This window comes from Aspergillus costaricaensis, assembly GCF_003184835.1.
Source record: "Aspergillus costaricaensis CBS 115574 unplaced genomic scaffold BO79scaffold_41, whole genome shotgun sequence".
NCBI lineage: Eukaryota > Fungi > Ascomycota > Eurotiomycetes > Eurotiales > Aspergillaceae > Aspergillus > Aspergillus costaricensis.
Window position 1 is genome coordinate 42,565 of NW_020291841.1, and position 17,532 is coordinate 60,096.

General features: G+C 51.7%; 9 protein-coding genes across 9 annotated transcripts; 6 read left to right on the top strand and 3 right to left on the bottom strand.

The window, feature by feature from the left end:
* Positions 1-910: 910 nt before the first annotated feature.
* Positions 911-2,615, top strand: BO79DRAFT_181098 (slipin family protein). The gene is made up of 4 exons (XM_025680130.1): positions 911-1,324; positions 1,396-1,513; positions 1,573-2,065; positions 2,120-2,615. Exons 1-4 carry the CDS (start codon positions 1,132-1,134, stop codon positions 2,348-2,350), a joined length of 1,035 nt encoding a protein of 344 aa, XP_025535164.1. The 5' UTR covers positions 911-1,131; the 3' UTR covers positions 2,351-2,615.
* A 215-nt stretch (positions 2,616-2,830) lies between these two features.
* On the top strand, positions 2,831-4,071 carry BO79DRAFT_211378 (uncharacterized protein). Its single transcript, XM_025683013.1, has one exon. It carries the CDS (start codon positions 2,948-2,950, stop codon positions 3,992-3,994), a length of 1,047 nt encoding a protein of 348 aa, XP_025535165.1. The 5' UTR covers positions 2,831-2,947; the 3' UTR covers positions 3,995-4,071.
* Positions 4,072-5,065: 994 nt separating this feature from the next.
* BO79DRAFT_58103 (uncharacterized protein) lies at positions 5,066-5,347 on the top strand. The gene has a single exon (XM_025689448.1). The coding sequence runs from the start codon at positions 5,097-5,099 to the stop codon at positions 5,253-5,255; it is 159 nt and encodes a 52-aa protein (XP_025535166.1). The 5' UTR covers positions 5,066-5,096; the 3' UTR covers positions 5,256-5,347.
* Positions 5,348-5,439: 92 nt separating this feature from the next.
* BO79DRAFT_202832 (glycosyltransferase domain-containing protein) lies at positions 5,440-7,718 on the top strand (the record flags this gene model as incomplete). The annotated part of the gene is made up of 2 exons (XM_025681671.1): positions 5,440-5,625; positions 5,690-7,718. The coding sequence occupies 2 exons, from the start codon at positions 5,440-5,442 to the stop codon at positions 7,328-7,330; spliced, it is 1,827 nt and encodes a 608-aa protein (XP_025535167.1). The 3' UTR covers positions 7,331-7,718.
* A 150-nt stretch (positions 7,719-7,868) lies between these two features.
* BO79DRAFT_248179 (uncharacterized protein) lies at positions 7,869-8,889 on the bottom strand (the record flags this gene model as incomplete). The annotated part of the gene is made up of 3 exons (XM_025685691.1): positions 8,856-8,889; positions 8,645-8,797; positions 7,869-8,444 (listed from the first exon to the last, which is right to left on the bottom strand). The coding sequence occupies exons 1-3, from the start codon at positions 8,859-8,861 to the stop codon at positions 7,869-7,871; spliced, it is 735 nt and encodes a 244-aa protein (XP_025535168.1). The 5' UTR covers positions 8,862-8,889.
* A 138-nt stretch (positions 8,890-9,027) lies between these two features.
* On the bottom strand, positions 9,028-9,639 carry BO79DRAFT_211380 (uncharacterized protein). Its single transcript, XM_025683014.1, has one exon. It carries the CDS (start codon positions 9,573-9,575, stop codon positions 9,096-9,098), a length of 480 nt encoding a protein of 159 aa, XP_025535169.1. The 5' UTR covers positions 9,576-9,639; the 3' UTR covers positions 9,028-9,095.
* Positions 9,640-10,985: 1,346 nt separating this feature from the next.
* On the top strand, positions 10,986-12,714 carry BO79DRAFT_221700 (cellobiose dehydrogenase; the record flags this gene model as incomplete). The annotated part of the gene is made up of 2 exons (XM_025683530.1): positions 10,986-12,530; positions 12,607-12,714. 2 exons carry the CDS (start codon positions 10,986-10,988, stop codon positions 12,712-12,714), a joined length of 1,653 nt encoding a protein of 550 aa, XP_025535170.1.
* A 577-nt stretch (positions 12,715-13,291) lies between these two features.
* On the bottom strand, positions 13,292-15,681 carry nop58 (RNA-processing protein NOP58). Its single transcript, XM_025685692.1, has 3 exons — positions 15,443-15,681; positions 15,156-15,316; positions 13,292-15,086 (listed from the first exon to the last, which is right to left on the bottom strand). The coding sequence occupies exons 1-3, from the start codon at positions 15,565-15,567 to the stop codon at positions 13,633-13,635; spliced, it is 1,740 nt and encodes a 579-aa protein (XP_025535171.1). The 5' UTR covers positions 15,568-15,681; the 3' UTR covers positions 13,292-13,632.
* A 196-nt stretch (positions 15,682-15,877) lies between these two features.
* On the top strand, positions 15,878-17,464 carry BO79DRAFT_181117 (H(+)-transporting V0 sector ATPase subunit d). The gene is made up of 4 exons (XM_025680131.1): positions 15,878-15,938; positions 16,005-16,093; positions 16,159-17,042; positions 17,098-17,464. The coding sequence occupies exons 1-4, from the start codon at positions 15,907-15,909 to the stop codon at positions 17,179-17,181; spliced, it is 1,089 nt and encodes a 362-aa protein (XP_025535172.1). The 5' UTR covers positions 15,878-15,906; the 3' UTR covers positions 17,182-17,464.
* The last annotated feature ends 68 nt before the right edge of the window (positions 17,465-17,532 follow it).

Genomic DNA, 17,532 nt, shown 5'->3' on the forward strand with positions numbered 1-17,532 from the left:
ATGGGTCAACCCGGCGGGATATTGGTCACTAGAAAACAGATGGAAAGACCGAAGAGCTCACGTGGATGTTGACAAGACCGTACTACGATGCCGGGGCAACGACAGGGAGAGAAAGGTATGCTTGCCAGGTGATCAAAGCACATTGAATTTAATTGAGTGGTCCCATCCATATGCTGCCCTATGGTGCTAGTAACCCCAATCCTCAGTATGGTTGGTGGAAGGAACTTGTGTGGTTCGCCTGCTTGCCGCATAGCCGTCTTCGTCTTCTAGAATGATGTAATTTGCATGATTAGCAGCGTAGCGTCGAAATATCAGAGGTGAGTTCGAATTCTTAGCGCGTTTAGTACTTCCTCTCTGGCACGCGCCTTTCGGTCTCGGGCACAGTCCAAGACATTGGCGCAGATTGGTCCGTCGTTGACCGTAAGCGTGGCAGAGTCTGGGATAAGTGAGAGAATCAGGAGTATCCTCAGCGACAAAACTGCACTATATGGACGGATTGGGGCCTTCTAAATTGCTCAGCCTTGGGAGGCGGAGTAAAAGCAGAGCTCCTGAATGGTTCCAACAACAAGTAGTAAATTTACAGCTGGCGGGCGGGAAGCCTCAGGGATCAAGGACACGAGGCGTCCAGAAGGAATGGGCTAAGAAGAGGGTCCAACTTAGGAACCAAGCAGCCAAGACGCCCCCCAAAAGGTCCCATAGGACCAAAACTAGCGACCCACAGCCACCGCTGCGGAGAACATGTGAGTTGAGTTCACAGTAGATGTAGGATGTGAGTAGTAGTTCATTGTGTTAGCTACTACCCTACGGGAAGCCTGCCGTCGAGTGGTTGAGTCGTGAAACTAAGGTTGCAGCTGGTCAGTGGTATTTAATTCCCCTCACTCCCCTCTTCCGATGTCATATTTCTAAATCTCTCTCAATCAGTTCATCATTCCGACTGCTAGTTTTTATCAATATTTGCCGTTGCAGCTGCGAACCCTTCTCAGCGCACCCTGTTTACCTCTCTCGTTGGCTTCAAATAATTGCTATTCCGTCGTCCCCTACGAGCTTAGGTTACCGTTCTAGTCCGATTACCGTTACACACTGTACACTAGTCTACGACCTGCGATTTCTCCTAGTTACCAGTAACTGAAAATGTCAGCCGAAAGAAGCGCAGATGTTAACGGCAAGGCGCCAGTCCAGCAACCTACTAACCCTGCCCGCGCACCTGGTGCGGGTCTGGTTAATGTGCAACCAGCTCGTTTGGACGATCTGCAACCCAAGTATGCGCAGCAAATCCAGCACGGTGAAGATAACCCCGATGCGCACGGATGGTACGCTTCATTCAGTAAGTTTTGACCTTGACCTATATTACACCGTCAAAGCTCTTTTGGTCTAACGGACCTTTGTCGCTATTAGTTCACGGACTTGGTGAATGTCTTGGTTGCCTGGGTGCCATTCCATGCTGTTTCTGCTGCCCAAACCCCTTCAAACCAGTCGCGCAGGGTGAAGTCGGCCTGATCACGAGATTCGGAAGGTTCGTGAACCCCCACGACGATCACTCTAGAATATATATCCTGATTGATGTCCTTCCAGATTCGAACGTTCCGTCGATCCCGGTCTGGTCAAAGTGAACCCACTGAGCGAGCATCTTACAGCGGTGGATGTTAAGATCCAGATCGTCGAAGTGCCCCGTCAGAGCTGCATGACCAAGGACAATGTCAACCTGAACCTCAGTTCCGTGATCTACTACCAGATCGTTTCTCCCCACAAAGCCGCATTTGGTATTTCCAATGTCCGCCAGGCACTGGTGGAGCGTACTCAGACTACACTGCGTCATGTCATCGGCGCAAGAGTTCTGCAGGACGTTATTGAACGCCGTGAAGAGATCGCTCAGTCGACTTCAGAGATAATCGAGGACGTTGCTGGTGGATGGGGTGTCCAGGTTGAGTCCATGCTCATCAAGGACATCATCTTTAGCGAAGACTTGCAGGACTCTCTTTCTATGGCTGCGCAGTCGAAGCGTATCGGTGAAAGTAAGGTTATTGCTGCTCGTGCTGAAGTCGAGTCGGCCAAATTGATGCGTCAGGTAAATATTCCATCTCATCAAAGTACTCGACATGAGCTAACTTTCCATCTTTAGGCCGCTGATATCTTGTCTTCTGCACCTGCGATGCAAATCCGCTATCTCGAGGCGATGCAAGCCATGGCTAAGACAGCCAACAGCAAAGTCATCTTTTTGCCGGCAATGAACCAGACTGTGCAGCAGCAAATGGCTGCGGCAGAGAATGCTGGTGAAGGCCCTAGTCGATACCAACAGCCTGATGATGGATTCCAGCGTGCAATGAATGCGCGCGTGGTCGAAGACATCTAGGTGCGGTGTGCCACATGATTTGATGGCTTGATAGCGCTGGAGAGGACCATTGCCTGGTTTCTGATGAGAATATGCTAATGACGCTGAACAATATTTATGTATTTGGAGACACCACAAGGCCGGATAGCCTTGTGTCTTTCCACTCACTTGTCCCCCATTCTTGCTTGGGGTCCTATCTGGCTTTGACGATACCCACATTCTTTTGTTACATGCTTGTGTATTAAACGGGACGATTCTGCCTCTAATTCAATAATAACATTACCTTATGATTTCCCTCGTAATTGAAAGAGACTAGTGTGAAGGTATTGGTTTATTTGACCATCAATAGCTGTGTGTTTCTGCCCAGTCGCTTTGAGCAATATATGTATCTATCGCGGCAGATAAGCAGTAGATACTGCCGAGGGCGGTGTGCCTGGCTTCATCTCAACAGTCAGTGGCCGAAAGTCGTAGACAAGCATGACCTTGTTGCTAGCTATCTGACGACTCACTGCATTGTGCCTTGACCTTTACCGGCGGGCTGTCGATTTATGAAATAGCGCTGAAACAGGGCGTAATTGCCCATCTGTCCTCTCGATCAAGAAGACTGCTACCGAAACAATGGCTCCTTCGCCGACCCCCAGCCCGGCTCCTACAGCTGCGAAAGTACCAAGCTCACGCCCGTCACTCGAGATGACACCAGACTTCACTGACCAGTCCTTTGATCCCGCCGAGTACCTCAACAATGCTCTTCCTGCGCTGACGCTGGCGTCATCTCAAACGAACCTCTCGCGGGGTCCTGCGGGGGCCTCTTCCCTGCCCGAACTGTCCACACAACTCCAGTCCGTCCTCTCACAAATAAACGCGCAGAATGCTCGACATTCCACAGCCCTTACACAACTTACCGATGAGATTCTACGAAGCGGAGGTCGATTAGCTTACGAAGTTGAATTGCTGCGTGGAGAGACTATTGGACTTTCGGACACGTTGACGGACGCACTACGGAGTGACATTGAGAGATTTGTCCCGGGCGCTGCGGACAATGACAAGATCGCCGGGGCGGAGGAATCGGAAGATGCTGGGGAACAGGGAGAGCGAGCGGAGACAATCACAGTGCAGGACCCTGAATATATCACCAAGCTACGCACGTTGAACCAAGTCCGGGCACGACTGGAAGAAGTGGTGCAGACCTTCGGAGATGCCATGGAATGGCCCCTCCCGCCATCGGAGACGTCTATAACATCGTCATTTATTTCGGTGTCGGCGCCGGAACCGGGGCCTGAGAGCCACAGTCGCGAGGAGAAGGGCCAAGAGGTGGCTAAGAAGCTGCGAAAGGAAGTAACGGAGCTTTTAGATAGCAACGGTGGCGGGCAGGAGGGGATTGAAGCTGCCTCGCGACGTGTTGAGTCGCTACGTACATTGGCACTTGTCTGGAAGGGCACTGCGGAGGAGAAGGCCCGGACCCGGTTTGTAGACAGCCTGGCTAAGATCGTGGAGGACCGTCGCAAGGCCCTAGACAATCAGGGCCGATCCGACCAGTCCCAGCAGCCGTCCGGATCGTCTACGAAGGGACCAACAACGGGTCATCGGCGGCAAGAAAGCGAAGGCCCGGGGGGTGGCATCTTCCGCAATTTGCAACGGCTGCGAGAAGAGATATACCTGGAATGAGCCACTGCTTCTTCGAAATGTCTATATTGTTGTATTGTCGATTTATTCTGGGCCATTGATTGCATTTTGGCGGCGTTGGCATTGTACATAAGGATTGCCAGTGTGCTTCTGTGTGTCTACTATAGTACCGTGCGCTTTTCCTCAGCCCCGGAAAATTATTTGATAGGCGGGCTTTTCCCATAAAGATTCGGTAGTAGCTAACCGGCTCAACGGGCCTGGGGTTCATGCAGTTCATACTACCGTCTATCAGACGTCCTCGGAACTACGAAGTGGCTAGTCGAAGCGCCTGCTTCGTAATCGTCTGTTCTATTCATGCAATCCAAAGCCGTAGATGGAGCACGATTTGAGACGGCACTCGTCCGGGCTGCATGGCTTGTTATGGACGGGGGGAATCTAGGTCCAAAGTAGAATGGGCAATGTGGAGTCATGCATAGGGAGACGTCAGTTTACAACGTAGGCCGAACACAGGGCCGGCGATGGACTAATAAGCAAGCAATCTGAAACCACCATCCGATTCGTGCCAAGAACTGGGAGGGCACGGGCAGTATGGGATGTGCAGTCTCGATGACGCGGCCAGATCCAACGATGGCGTTTCCCGCTGAGTAACCGACTTTCGTGGGCTGAGGCGAACAACTTTCACTATGGAGGAGACTATGCACCTGAGGGTGGGATCAGTAGATCCCACAAGGAGATAAGCTTTCATGGCCCGGCTAGAGACCGACAAAAGTACTGCAGAGCAGGGGAAGAAAATAAAAAGGTAAAAAGGAAAAAGAAACAAAGATGCGGTGGGACATTAACGGGTGCAGGGAGCGATACTCGCACATCGCAATACCGACGGAGGCCAGGGCCGGGAACCAAAGGGGAAAAGCGAGGAGTCCATAATTCATGATCCATCCAGTCGATTGAAATCCGCAGGAAAGAAAAAAGAGGAGGGCAGGCCAATGACCGGACAGCTACTTTCCCCCAGTCCCTGGCCCGGTTCCACACGCCGACGTAAATCCTCACCCAAATCGGTCACTTTTCTGTTGCTGAAGTGGTCTCCCGCCCGAGTCGACCTTGAACTACTTTCCCTCCTCCTCTTCGCGTTTTATGTCCGCGTGGCATGGATCTCTTCCCCGACACTGGCTTCTTCTTCTTCTTCATCTTGTTGCTGTCGTCACCATTGACTGTTGTCCTTTCTGCCTCAGCATGGCGCCTAGCAACCCCATTGAACTCTCTTAATCCGATATCCCCCCCCCGTCAGCTTCGCTGCTCTTCCTGATCGCATGTCCCGCTCGCAGGAATGCTTATCGTTGGGAAGACCCTCTTCTACATTTGGCTAAACCCAGCGGTTCTTGTCTAGTGACCACGATCTGACGTTCAGTCGGATCGTCCGTCCACCGCTGCTGAGCAGCGGTACTCTAATCTAGTGTCCAAGCAAAGTTTCCACTTCCACTGCTTTCAGGATGTCATTCCAGGGCATCCTAGACGGCCCATGGGCCGATCATTATCACACGGCGCGCTCGTCAATGACGATGCTATGGCAGCAACAGTTTCATCCTCGCCGTCTCAGAGCTCGTCCCGTTAGGACGCTGATGATCCTGGCCGCCACATGCTTCTTCACGCTGCTGTTGCTGTCGCGATCCAGTCAAGTATGTCTACTATGCAATGTACTGTCTCAAGGAAGTGGTACTGACAAAGCGCCTCTTTCTCTAGCCACATGTTAGCTACTGGTTGAGATACCCATCATATCCCCCCTCCCGTGAGCGCCCCGAAGACTTGCCGATGGTCTTCACTTCCCCGGGTCATGTTTTGCACCGAAATGATAGTCTTCCGCATAATCTGCAAAAGTCAACCCCGTCTTTCCACCTTCTTATACCTGCATCGCAAAAGTCCGCCTCACTCTGTCGCACCTTGACGTCGTCAATGATACTGAACTACCCACCGCCCACGTTGATTAGCTATGGCAAGTCGCCTTCAACGGGGTACACAGACTACGCTGCCATGGTGGACCGCATAGCCGGCATATACAATTACCTGGCGTATAACCCGCAAATAAAGGATGAAGATCTCGTCCTTATCGTTGATTCTCAGGACGTGTTTTTCCAGTTACCCCCTGAGGTTCTGATCCAGAGGTTCCAAAATCTCCTCAGGGAGAACAATGAGAAATTGCTTCGGAAATATGGTACCGTGACCGTTGACAGGCCGTACCGTACAGGCTCGCAGGAAACGATACAGAAATACTCTCAGAGAGTCTTATTTGCAGCGAGCAAAGAATGTTTCCCTGGGCTCACCCTAGATGCAGGGTGTGTGACAGTCCCAGAATCCAGCCTGCCCCCGGACGCTTATGGGTGGAAGACGGATATCCACCCACAAGGACATCTGAATCGGCCGCGCTGGCTTAAGCCTGGCGCAGTTGTTGGCCAGGCAGCTGATCTCAAGTTGATATACGCCGAGGTTCTGCGGTTCGTGCACCAACACCGCAACGCACGGGGAGATTATCTAGCTATGACGCAAATGTTTGGTCGACAGGAATATGTGCGGGAGCTTGAGAGGCGGGATTCTGCGAATGGATTCATGGAATGGCTCTACACACTCATAGGCATCTCTGATGCTTCCAATATCACAGGAGCTACCCAACCGCGCCTCGAGTCTGGCACCCGCTATGAATATGGCATTGGAGTCGACTATGAATCCCGTCTGTTCTTCAACATGCGCAATGCCAAGATGGATGTCGAATGGCTTCACTACAATAATGTCACCAAGACTTCGGCAGTGCAGATGCAGCATGGCGTCCCTAGAGAAAAGCGCCTTTTGATCCCTTCGGATATAACGCCTGAGAGCATCGGTAACCCATTCATCCAGCCCAAATTTGGCAAGGATGATTGGCTGAACCCGCCTTTCAATGAGACGCTCGACAAACTTCCGAATCCGCGCAACCATACTTGGCACAACCTCCCGTTGATGACCAACATTCACTCGGCATCTGTACCGGCTCTGTTGCATGTCGATGGGGATCATTCTGTCCTTGACAAGTGGTGGTCAGAGATGTGGTATCAACCATGGGCTCGTGCTCTTCTCCGCAAGTACATGCGCACCCCGAATGGGTTCGACGCCGCCCAATCTTCCCTCTTAGGAGGACAAGAGTGGTGGGACATGCGCGGTGGTAGGGGAGGTCTCTGGACTGACAAGGGTGAATGGTTAGCCTACACTGAGGTTTGTGGAAGCTATGACAAAGAGCTATTCGATGATGACTTCGGTCCCTTTGGCAAAGAAAGTGGCGAAGACGCTGACGAGCCGGTTTACAACCGATTCGGAAACGTCATCAAGGGTAAAGAAAAGCCAGGCATTTGGTGATCTGTCTCCAAGACTGGTTCTTGAGAAAAACTTACCGCCTGCCAATTTACCTTTGGTGACATGGCTGGCGTGGGCCTTACTATTTATCCACAAATGTGGTCCATTGTTCATTCTGCATATTTCATTATAGCGTGAAGCTGCAAACTGCAGCAAGAACTTGCCATCAGCTATGGCCGTGCATATCTACATGGTGTTTGGGGTTCATGACTTATCGATTTTGAGCGAAGTGGATCTGATGTGATGCTTTTGCATATGTGATGGGCCTTACCCTCCTTGCTTTGCTGGTTTCATTGCAGTCAGGCGTAAAGGCTAGTTGTTCTATTGTATGATATTCCTTCTTGAGTCGGGATGCCGGAGAGTATCTACGGGATACTTCATTATATACCAGGGTCTGTATAGAATAGATAGAATATGCTACAATTCGTTAGTACTATCACATGCACGTAAGTAATAATCCACATAGAAATAACTACCAAGTTTAGTAGTTAATAGCCATAGTTCATGGTATATATATAGTACGGTCCGCACAAAAAAAAATCTATCCCTCCTCATCCATCCCCTCCCCCTCCGAACCCTTCATCCCCGACCCCAACGTCTCCCGAATAATCGCCAAAACATTATTCACATCCTCATTACTCAATCTCTCCTCGCGCTCCTCAATCACCGTATCCAACAGCGCCAATGCCCCGTAATCTTCTTCTGGTATTTCCCCTTCCCCTCCCTGTCCTTCCTCGGCCCCATCCACCTCCATCATCCCATTCGTATCCTCTCCACCATTAACTTGCTGTTCCGCATTCTCATCATCATATTCTTCTTCTTCTTCCCCACCTTCACCCGCCTCTTCACCATCCTCTCCTTCCGTCGCGGGTGCATGTAACCCCACCCCCAGATTCACGATCATCAGCACCTCACCCTTGGTGAGCCCGTAGGGCTGTAACCTGGTGACGAGCTCCCGGAGCGCATGGTCGAGTGGCGTGGGGGCGTTGATCTGGGATGGAGGGATGGCTGTTGTTGTGGTCGACTGTGCCTGAGCTTGTATTTGAGCGGGGGTGAGGTTCGTGTATTTGGGGTAGTTGAGGAGATGGGGGGAGAGTCGGGTGACGTAGTTGTGGATCTGAAAGTTTTGATTAAGAGTCAGCTTTTCTGGTTTGTGCATGTATGTATGTTTGATGCAAGAAAGAGGGTGTACTCCGCAGCTGGGTGGTGCGTAGCTCGGGACCGTCTAAGTAGCCAGGCAATGTATCCAGCCCCGCATAGCTACTCGACAGAGAAACACATAGGTTGTGGATATCAATTCAATAAAGGGATGCGCACCTCCTTAACAACAGTATTGTGGTCTCGTAGATCCGGACTGGGAACCCAGTTTCTGGAGTTCGGCGGCGGGTTCGGTGGTCGCCGTGGAGGATTGGCCGTTAAATAGGCCAGGACCTCTATGTTGGTGAGGGTGGCGGATTGGGGATCGACGATCTGTTTTTCGCTACTTAGTATAATACTTTATGATCAGGGCCATTGTATCAGAATTTACCCTCATTGTGATGGTCTAATTGTGCAGATTGTGGTGATATTGGCCGATTGATAGGTGGATAATGCGACGCGGGAAAAAAAGTGCTGGAAATGCGGGGCGGAGAAGGAATTGGGCTGATTCTGCCGGGCAATCATCAGCGGTGAGAGAGTTGGCATATTGTAAATAGTAAAGAGTGATATTGGTGCAATTAATCAAGTCTCTCGAATGAGATAGGAATTAGAACTAGGTAAATCAATTGCCTCACGCCATGTACACGCTCTTCTCCACTGGTCTTGGTTGAACATTTCGACAGGCCTCAAACGCGTACTTATTGCCCCAGTCCATGGCTTCTTTCTCTAGTGATTTGATGTCAACTCCATTTAGCACACCCATCTGCTCCTGTAGATCCCTTAACACATCCAGTAGCCACGTCCGGCATGTTCTGCCTTCGTTGTCATTCAGATGTCCGTCGTACGTTCGGCAAACACGGTCTAAAGTCTCCTGCGCTGAGGTAGTGGACGGTATGGTTGCAATCTGAATCAGTCCCACAAGGAGGAAGGCTTTCAGGATGCCGGTGCCTGATTCGGGACCATGTCCGGGAATCCAACCGTTGCCTTCGTTGGTGATATGGTACTTGATGCCGCTGTTGACGCGGTGGTGGTAGAGCGCCCAGTGGTAATCGTTGGGCTTAGGAGGATCATCACGAATGAAGAGCACAATGTAGAGCGCATTGGGATCCATTTTGGGATTTAGAGCAGCACAGAAAACACTGCGGAGATCAAACTGGATTGGGATAGGATGGATTACACCGGATCCATGATGCTATGGAAGTGGACATACCATATGCAGGGGGTTAGCGGCTGGCTTGCTGCAGGCACGTGCAGGTGCCTGCAGGCAGTAAATGCAATGCAACCACTTCACCTCTTATCTATACTCATTACCGCGCTCAGATGGCACCACCACTATCTTTAATTGAGGTGCCGGATGCACATGAGAGTTGACTGCTTTCTCAACTATGATCTATTGAATATTGGCGGTTAAACCTTCACATTCAAATTAAGCTGAAACTAGGCTAGGTGAGTATGCATGAGATAAGGGGGGAAAGCTTAGCCAGACCAGCATGTTGTTCGGGCAGGATCCGGACTACTGGCTAGCTTTGTTTAACATTAAGTCGCCGGCACTAATGCTAGGGCTGACTGCGTCGATACAACAGAGCTGACTGCAAGTACAGACGTCCAGATAAGCTAGACAGGAAAAAAAGTCAATCGGTAGATTTGAATCATGAGAGTCCTGTGCCTGTCCACCATCCGTGTCGTCCGGCCTGTTTCGCGTGCTCGACGACCACTGCTATATTGATCAATGCCGTACGGCCCGGTGCAAGCGAGCCATGAACCCTGAACCAACTTCCAGAACAGAGATGTCTACCGAGTTGGCAAGTGGGACAGCGAGACCCGGCTTGGACGGTGAATAATCATTTGTCAACCCTCACTCATCTGTTTTCGCCTATTCAACCGCCAAGTTTTTCAACCGAATTTTATTAAGATATCCACTTCCATATTGTGCACCAAAGGCTCTCATATCCACTCTCCCCTAGAAACCTGGCTTTGTCAGGCTTTTGAAATCCGTCTTCTTCGCGCTAGAAGCGGCTGGCGCTTTCACGGGGTCCACTGAACCCAAAGTTCGGTTGCCAATGATAAGGCAATGTCGCCGCTGGTTGTCTTCGCCTACCCACCTCATCGGTTCACCTGTGCAATAATGGCATCTACAACGATCAGATAACAGCAAATGAGGAAACGATCGTCATCGGGAGGCGGTCCACTGAAACGAGAATATTCTTCGACATACAGACTCAGGCGACATTTTCGAGTAATTGAGGGACCTGGGTAGTGGGACTTGCGAGTACATCGGAGGGATTTGGTACGGAGCTAGCGGAAGAGAGCCAAATTGGCTACTCTTATGACATGATCGGGTTCATTTTCCTGAGGAGCTAGCAAGTTATTGACTAAGTGGAAACGAAGAAGGCAACTTGGTGCGTGCCAACAAAAAGCGTTTTTCCGGGACCTTCGCGGACCCTATGGAAATATAAAGGGACCTGCCCGTTTCACCATGACTGGATGAGAATCTCTATCCTCACCCAAAATCATTCTCACCATGAAATCCTTCCTGCTTGCAGGCCTCCTTGCCACTGGCTCTGCTCTTGGGGCCGTGGCCTCTCCCCGTGTCCACGCATCGCCGAAGGGTAGTTCGTATGACTACATCATCGTGGGTGGTGGACCGTCTGGTATCATTACTGCTGAACGCTTGATCGAGGCCAACAAGACCGTGTTGCTCTTGGAGAGAGGTTATGGACCTACCGTGGCCACTGGATCCAACGAAACCCTCGTCTGGAACAAAACCTTGACTGCGGTTGACCTGCCTGGACTGTCTGCCGACATTGGTGCCCTGCCTCAGTGGGAGGAATACCTCTGCTCTGATGTCGCCGGTTATGCCGGGTGTGTGCTGGGTGGTGGTGTGACCTTGAACTACATGGTCTTCGTTCACCCGCCGGACCGTGACTTTAACGATAAGTGGCCCAAGGGATGGAAATGGGACGACGTGAAGCCTGCTGCAGACAGGCTCTATGAGCGCAACCCCGGAACCATCTTGCCCTCCGCCGATGGCAAGCGCTACGACCAGGGTCTCTACACCGTCCTCTCCAACTTCTTCAACAAGATCGGCTGGAAGTCCGTTGACATGATTGCCGAGCCCAACGAGAAGCACGAGGTCTACAGCTACCCTGCCTGGAACATCAAGGACCAGATGCGTGCTGGTCCCGTCCGCACCTACCTGCCCTTGGCTGAGAAGAGCAAGAACTTCAACCTCCGTCTCGGCACCAAGGTGCTTCGCCTCCTGCGCGCCGGCAGCCAAGTGACTGGTGTGGAGGTCGAGAACTCTTTCGGCCGCCGGGAGAACATCACTCTGGGCCACAACGGAAGAGTCGTCCTCTCTGCCGGTGCTCTCTCCACTCCTCGTATCCTCTTCAACTCCGGCATCGGACCCAGCTCTCAGATTGAGATCGCCCAGCAGAGCGGCGTGATCGTCCCCCCCAAGAAGGACTGGATCAACCTTCCCGTCGGTATCGGTGCTAAGGACCACCCTATCTTCTCTATCATCTTGAAGACCAACGGCACCAGCTATGGCCTTCCCGACTACGACGCCATCGTGAACGGCTCCGATGTCTCTGACATCAGCCTTTACGCCCAGGGCAGCGGTCTCCTCACCCAAGGAAAGCACCGTATGATCTTCTTCACCTCCAACGTCGTCGACGGCCAGACGCGCTACTACCAGGGCTCCTGTGCTCCCTCCGGCACCAACGAGGTCACCATCACCGCCTACATGACCCACGGTCTCACCTCTTCCGGTGTGCTCGGCCTGGACACTGATGGCTCCACCGTCTGGGACAAGTCTCCCTACCTCACGACTGCCGGTGATCGCGCTGCCGCCACTGCTTTCCTCCAGCAGATCGTCGGAGAATTGACCGCCCCCTCTACCGGATTCCAGCTGGAGACTTACACCAACGTCTCCGCCATCCTCGGCAGCGTCAGCCCTGGTATGCACTACACCACCTCGGCCAAGATTGGCACGGACGATGGCCGCTACAACAACGGCACCTCGGTCGTTGACCTCAACACCAAGGTCTATGGTACTGACAACCTGGTATGTACATCCCCATCCACACTGCTGCCCTGTTGCTCATTGAGATTTCGCTTTTGCTGACTTTTATCTTGTACAGTTCATCGTCGATGGCAGTATCCACCCTGACCTTCCTACCGGTAACATCCAGGCTACTATCATGGTTGTTGCCGAGGCTGCTGTTGCTAAGATCCTTGCTCTGCACTGATTTTGCCATCGCTACCATGTTTCATAGAGCCTAGCTCCTGCGAGCTGTGGCATGAATTCTTCCATTGTATAACTAAGTTCATGAGATAGAATAACCTTAATGTTGATCGATAATGATGATGATCAGTCAATGGAGCTTTGTCATTTCTGTATACTTTCTTTCCCTACTTACGACTAATCGTGACTAAATTAATAGCGTGTAGCGTAGGAAAGATAGACAGTAGCCGGTTTGCCCTTCAATTGCCTCTGTAAATGGTGGAGAAGTTAAGTAGTGAGATGAGGGGAATTCATCCAACGTGAGGGTCAGAAATAGGAGTTAGTGTTTTGTTTGTAGCGTCGCCTACTCCGCTTGTTGTGCAGGAAAGAAAGAAGTCATTTTCTTTCTCTGAGGCTCAACCGAATCATTGCATACTAAAGATGAGAAGAAAAAGGACTTTAAAATCTTGCTGGCCTCGAACCACAGAGGCTACCAAGGGACCTCTACTATATGTAAATAAGACAAACCTCTAATGGAGTTGACTGTGTTGCAGGTGTTATGGGCCAGTAGTCATGGTCATTTATCAGTAAAGAGTACGTACAAGTCTAGCTGCAGAAAGGTTGGTCGATATAACATCAACCATTGCAACTACATACATTACAACTACCATGGGAAAATCCAACTCAGAAAGAACATTATTTCTGGAACTTGAACTGCCTTATACCAACAAGCACCTCTGCGCCAGGGGATGATAGTAAGATCCATCCATCAAATGCCACCCAAACATATAATCTTCAAGCAAAATAGCAACAGAGATAGAGAGAAAAAGAGGAAAAAGAGAAGAAATTCGGCCCACATGGTGTGATATCATACAGAAATTTGAAGCATTCCCATCAGGTGTGTTGATTGTGAAACTTTTTTGTTTGAGGACTTCATTCGAATTTACTCCTCACCCTTCTTCTTCTTCTTCTTTTTCTTCTCAGAGTTGTCGACTTCGCCGTCGTCTGACCGCTTGCGCTTCTTCTCCTCACCCTTGGCCGACTTCTTGGACTCCTTCTTGGCCTTCTTGATGTCCTTCTTGCTGACCGCGCTGGGGTTGCCCTCAGCGTCGAACTGGATTTCTCCACGCTCAAGCTTGCGCTTGTACCGCTTGAGGCTCAGACCGGCCTTCTCGGCCATCTTCTCGAGCTCAGAGTCCTTGCTCTTCTTGGACTTCTTGTCGGTCTCCTCGTCGGACGAGTCAGACTCCTCGTCGGAGTCAGCATCGGCCATCTCCTCGTCCTGAACCTCCTCTACGAGCTTCTTGCTCTTGCTCTTCTTAGCGGAAGCGGGCTCGTCGCCCGTAACAGCATCAGCATCGGCGTTGTATTTGCGGGCTTCGTTGATCTCGAACTTCTGGGCCTGAGGAGCGCCGTTGGGGGCAATGGCGGTACCACGAGGCTTGAGGGGCTTGCCCTCCATGGCGGCAAGCTTACGCTCGAGGTTGTAGCGGGCTTCCGTACCGAGAGCAGCCTTGTCCTCCTCGGTGGCATCGTCGTCCCACTCAGCGAGAGCATCCACACGCAGACCAAGGGAAGCCTTGGCAGCCAGAACTCTGGCCATCTTACCCTTGTTCTTGCCGGTGGCCTGGCCGATCAGGGAAGCGTGGTAGATCAGACCGTACTTGGGAGTGTCGTGCTTAGTCTTAAGAGCACGGAACAGGGCCTTCTCGGCACCCAGAATCTGGATAGTACTGGCAGGGCTCTTGGACAGGTTGGTCAAGCTACCAGCGTGGGCGATAAGACGGGCACCGACCAGATCACCGACGAGGGCAGTCAGGTTGGGGGCGATGGCGTTCATACGGGCGGTAAGGTAGCCAGCCAGTTGTTGACGGTACTCAGCGAAGCCAACGACCTGCTCGGCCAGAGCTTGAATGTGTTCCAGATCCTCCTGGCTGATCTCGGTACCCATGGAGCGGTCCGCAGCAGCCTTGACGGCACCCTCAATCTCCTCGGGGAGGATCTCAGCGAGATCGGAAGACTCCCAGTTGGTGCGCATGCCCATCTTGAGGACGAGTCTGGCGTAGGCGATGTTGTCGTTCAGGATCTTCGCCAGCTCAGGGAAGTGCCATCCGTACCATTCCTTCACACGCATGGCGTAGTTGTTGAGCTCCTTGTCCAGGTCGTCAAGCAGACCAATGGCCTGCACAATCATGGTGTCGATCTTGTCGGGGGAGAACTTGAGCTTGTGTCTAGCGAGAGAGTGCGACAGACCAAGGGACATGGTGGACATGTCCTGAGGGAGAAGGCCGGGGATGAGGGTGGGCAGGTGTTCACGAATGGCACGGAAGACATCGGTGGTGGAAGAGTCGGCCACCAGCTCGATGGAGAGACCGGGGAGCTTGCCAATGGCATTGCCTATATCAATTCCAGTCAGTCACACGAAAATTTTATCCTCAATTTCCCGCACAAGTTTGCGCCACATACCGAGCTTGGGGTCGGCGACAGCCAGAGAAACCTTCTTCTCATCCTTGACTTCGTCCAAAAGGCTGGCCAGGCGAGGAGTGACCTTTCCTTCGACGAGGGAAGCAACCTCCTCCAGGGCGGTAGCAGCGCTGTCGAACTTCTGGAAGCTCTTCAACTTCAGACTACAATTGCGGCGGTTAGCCGGGGTCCAGACGCGGTGGGGGAAAATTTTTGCTTTTGAGACACCACGCGCAGATAATGGACAATCGGGGGTGAATAAAGTAAACGATGCATGAGAATGCACTTACAGGTTAGAAACACCCTCTGCGGTGGAAGCCTCAGTAGCCAGATCATCTCTCTTCAACAGCTTCTTGTCCTTGGCCTTGAGCAGGGCATAGCCCGCACTGGTTTCCGTAAGGATAAAGAGCGTCATGGTGCACGGCCTCGACTTCTAGCTGCAATAAAAAAGACAGAGGAACAGCTAGAGGTGAGAAGGGAAAAGAAAAGGCCGGGGGGTGGGAGGGAATTGGCGTGCTGGACGGGATGGACTGAAATCCGCTGGGAATATTTTTTAACCTCAAGAAACTAAAAAGTGAAAAAAGCGAAAAGCGCCATCCGAGTGTGGCTGGTGGTGCCGCCGCCGTGGCTGGTGCAGTGCTCAGATTATGTAAGCCCCACGGGATGCCGATGCGTCGACGAGTGGTCGTCAGTCTATCAACTGCGGAGAGCTTGTAAGTGGACATCTGGACTTCTGCCCATCTGCTAGCCCACCATGGAGGGTCTTTTTTTCAACGTCAACAGCGGGTATGTCTGTTTCACTGTTGCATTTTGTATTTCTTTCCCTTCAGGTCGCTGATTGAACGTTCCCAGTTATATCGAGGGTATTGTCCGTGGTTATCGGAACAGCCTCCTAACCGGCCAACACTACTCCAACCTGACCCAATGCGAGACGATTGATGGTCCGTTGATCTGCACCTGCTCTCTTACTCCCTTGATAATTCTAACATTACGTTGCTTCTATCAGATGTCAAACTGCAGCTTGCCCCCGCCTATGGCGACTTCCTCGCCTCCCTCCCTCCCAACCCTTCTACCTCTGCCCTTGCGGGCAAGATGACGGATAAGCTGGTCGCTGAGTTCCGCTACCTCCTCGCGCAGGCCACGGGGTCGACCGCCAAATTCTTGCAATACCTTACGTACGGGTACATGATCGACAACATCGCACTGCTCATCACCGGTACTCTGCACGAACGTGACACTCGCGAGCTCCTCGAGCGATGCCACCCCCTAGGCTGGTTCGAGACGCTGCCTGTTCTTTGCGTCGCCACGAACATCGAAGAACTCTACAACTCTGTGCTGGTTGAGACGCCGCTGGCCGGTTACTTCAAGAGCAGTCTGAGCCATCAGGACCTGGATGAACTGAACATTGAAATCGTGCGCAACACGCTCTATAAGAACTACTTGGAGGACTTCCACCAGTTCGTCACCACACACCCTGATTTCAAGGGCACTCCCACGCAAGAGGTCATGTCCGAGATCCTGCAGTTCGAGGCAGACCGTCGTGCCATCAACATCACTCTGAACTCGTTTGGAACGGAGCTGTCGAAGCAAGAGCGGAAGAAGCTGTACCCGGAGTTTGGCAAGCTGTATCCAGAGGGATCGCTGATGCTTTCGCGCGCTGATGATATTGAATCCGTGGCTCTGGCCGTGAGCATTTCTGCGGACTACAAGGCGTTCTTTGATGCTGTTGGTCTCACGCAGGGTGGTGGTGGCCTAGGTGGCATGGGTGGCTCGGATGGAAAGAGTCTGGAGGACCTGTTCTACCAGAAGGAGATGGAGCTGAGCAAGGTTGTGTTCACACGGCAGTTCACCCCGGCCGTGGTGTACGCATGGATGAGACTGAAGGAGCAGGTGAGTTACCGTTTCTCACAAGAACAATCTAACATCTACTAACAATGGATCGCAGGAAATCCGTAACGTCACATGGATTGCCGAGTGCATTGCCCAAAACCAGAAGGAGAGAATTGGAAACTTCATTTCCGTTTTCTAGATACCATCTCTTTGTTGTTACCCCATCATTGTCCTTTCTCTCTTGAACTATCCGCCAAAATATGTACTCTTTTCCCCGCACCCGTTGCACGTGTGACTTTAGGGCGCCTTTGTTTCCTCCCATATCCGCTGTGTCTAGTTAGTACCCAGTCCCTGTAATGAGCGCATAAATCCGCCCAGCATGTCCATGCTAGTTGTTTTGGCTCTTCGATCTTTTCTATCCTTGACCCCACGGCGTTTTGGGATTTTCGCTTCTTGTGATATAGTATATAGATAACGCCGACATTATCTACCCTGAGATTGTGGTTGTTATTGTTGTGGTATTATGAGTAGAATAAGAACAGACGACATT

Excerpts from the sequence above, each read along its gene's own strand:
- nop58 (XM_025685692.1), bottom strand. The coding sequence starts at position 15,567 with ATGACGCTCTTTATCCTTACGGAAACCAGTGCGGGCTATGCCCTGCTC. Across the intron at positions 15,317-15,442 it reads GCAGAGGGTGTTTCTAACCT|TCTGAAGTTGAAGAGCTTCC; the intron begins GTAAGTGCATTC and ends CCGCAATTGTAG. Across the intron at positions 15,087-15,155 it reads TGTCGCCGACCCCAAGCTCG|GCAATGCCATTGGCAAGCTC; the intron begins GTATGTGGCGCA and ends GAATTGATATAG.
- BO79DRAFT_181117 (XM_025680131.1), top strand. The coding sequence starts at position 15,907 with ATGGAGGGTCTTTTTTTCAACGTCAACAGCGG. Across the intron at positions 15,939-16,004 it reads TTTTTCAACGTCAACAGCGG|TTATATCGAGGGTATTGTCC; the intron begins GTATGTCTGTTT and ends GAACGTTCCCAG. Across the intron at positions 16,094-16,158 it reads CCAATGCGAGACGATTGATG|ATGTCAAACTGCAGCTTGCC; the intron begins GTCCGTTGATCT and ends TGCTTCTATCAG.
- BO79DRAFT_211378 (XM_025683013.1), top strand. The coding sequence starts at position 2,948 with ATGGCTCCTTCGCCGACCCCCAGCCCGGCTCCTACAGCTGCGAAAGTA.
- BO79DRAFT_58103 (XM_025689448.1), top strand. The coding sequence starts at position 5,097 with ATGGATCTCTTCCCCGACACTGGCTTCTTCTTCTTCTTCATCTTGTTG.
- BO79DRAFT_211380 (XM_025683014.1), bottom strand. The coding sequence starts at position 9,575 with ATGGATCCCAATGCGCTCTACATTGTGCTCTTCATTCGTGATGATCCT.
- BO79DRAFT_181098 (XM_025680130.1), top strand. The coding sequence starts at position 1,132 with ATGTCAGCCGAAAGAAGCGCAGATGTTAACGGCAAGGCGCCAGTCCAG. Across the intron at positions 1,325-1,395 it reads CGGATGGTACGCTTCATTCA|TTCACGGACTTGGTGAATGT; the intron begins GTAAGTTTTGAC and ends TGTCGCTATTAG. Across the intron at positions 1,514-1,572 it reads CTGATCACGAGATTCGGAAG|ATTCGAACGTTCCGTCGATC; the intron begins GTTCGTGAACCC and ends ATGTCCTTCCAG.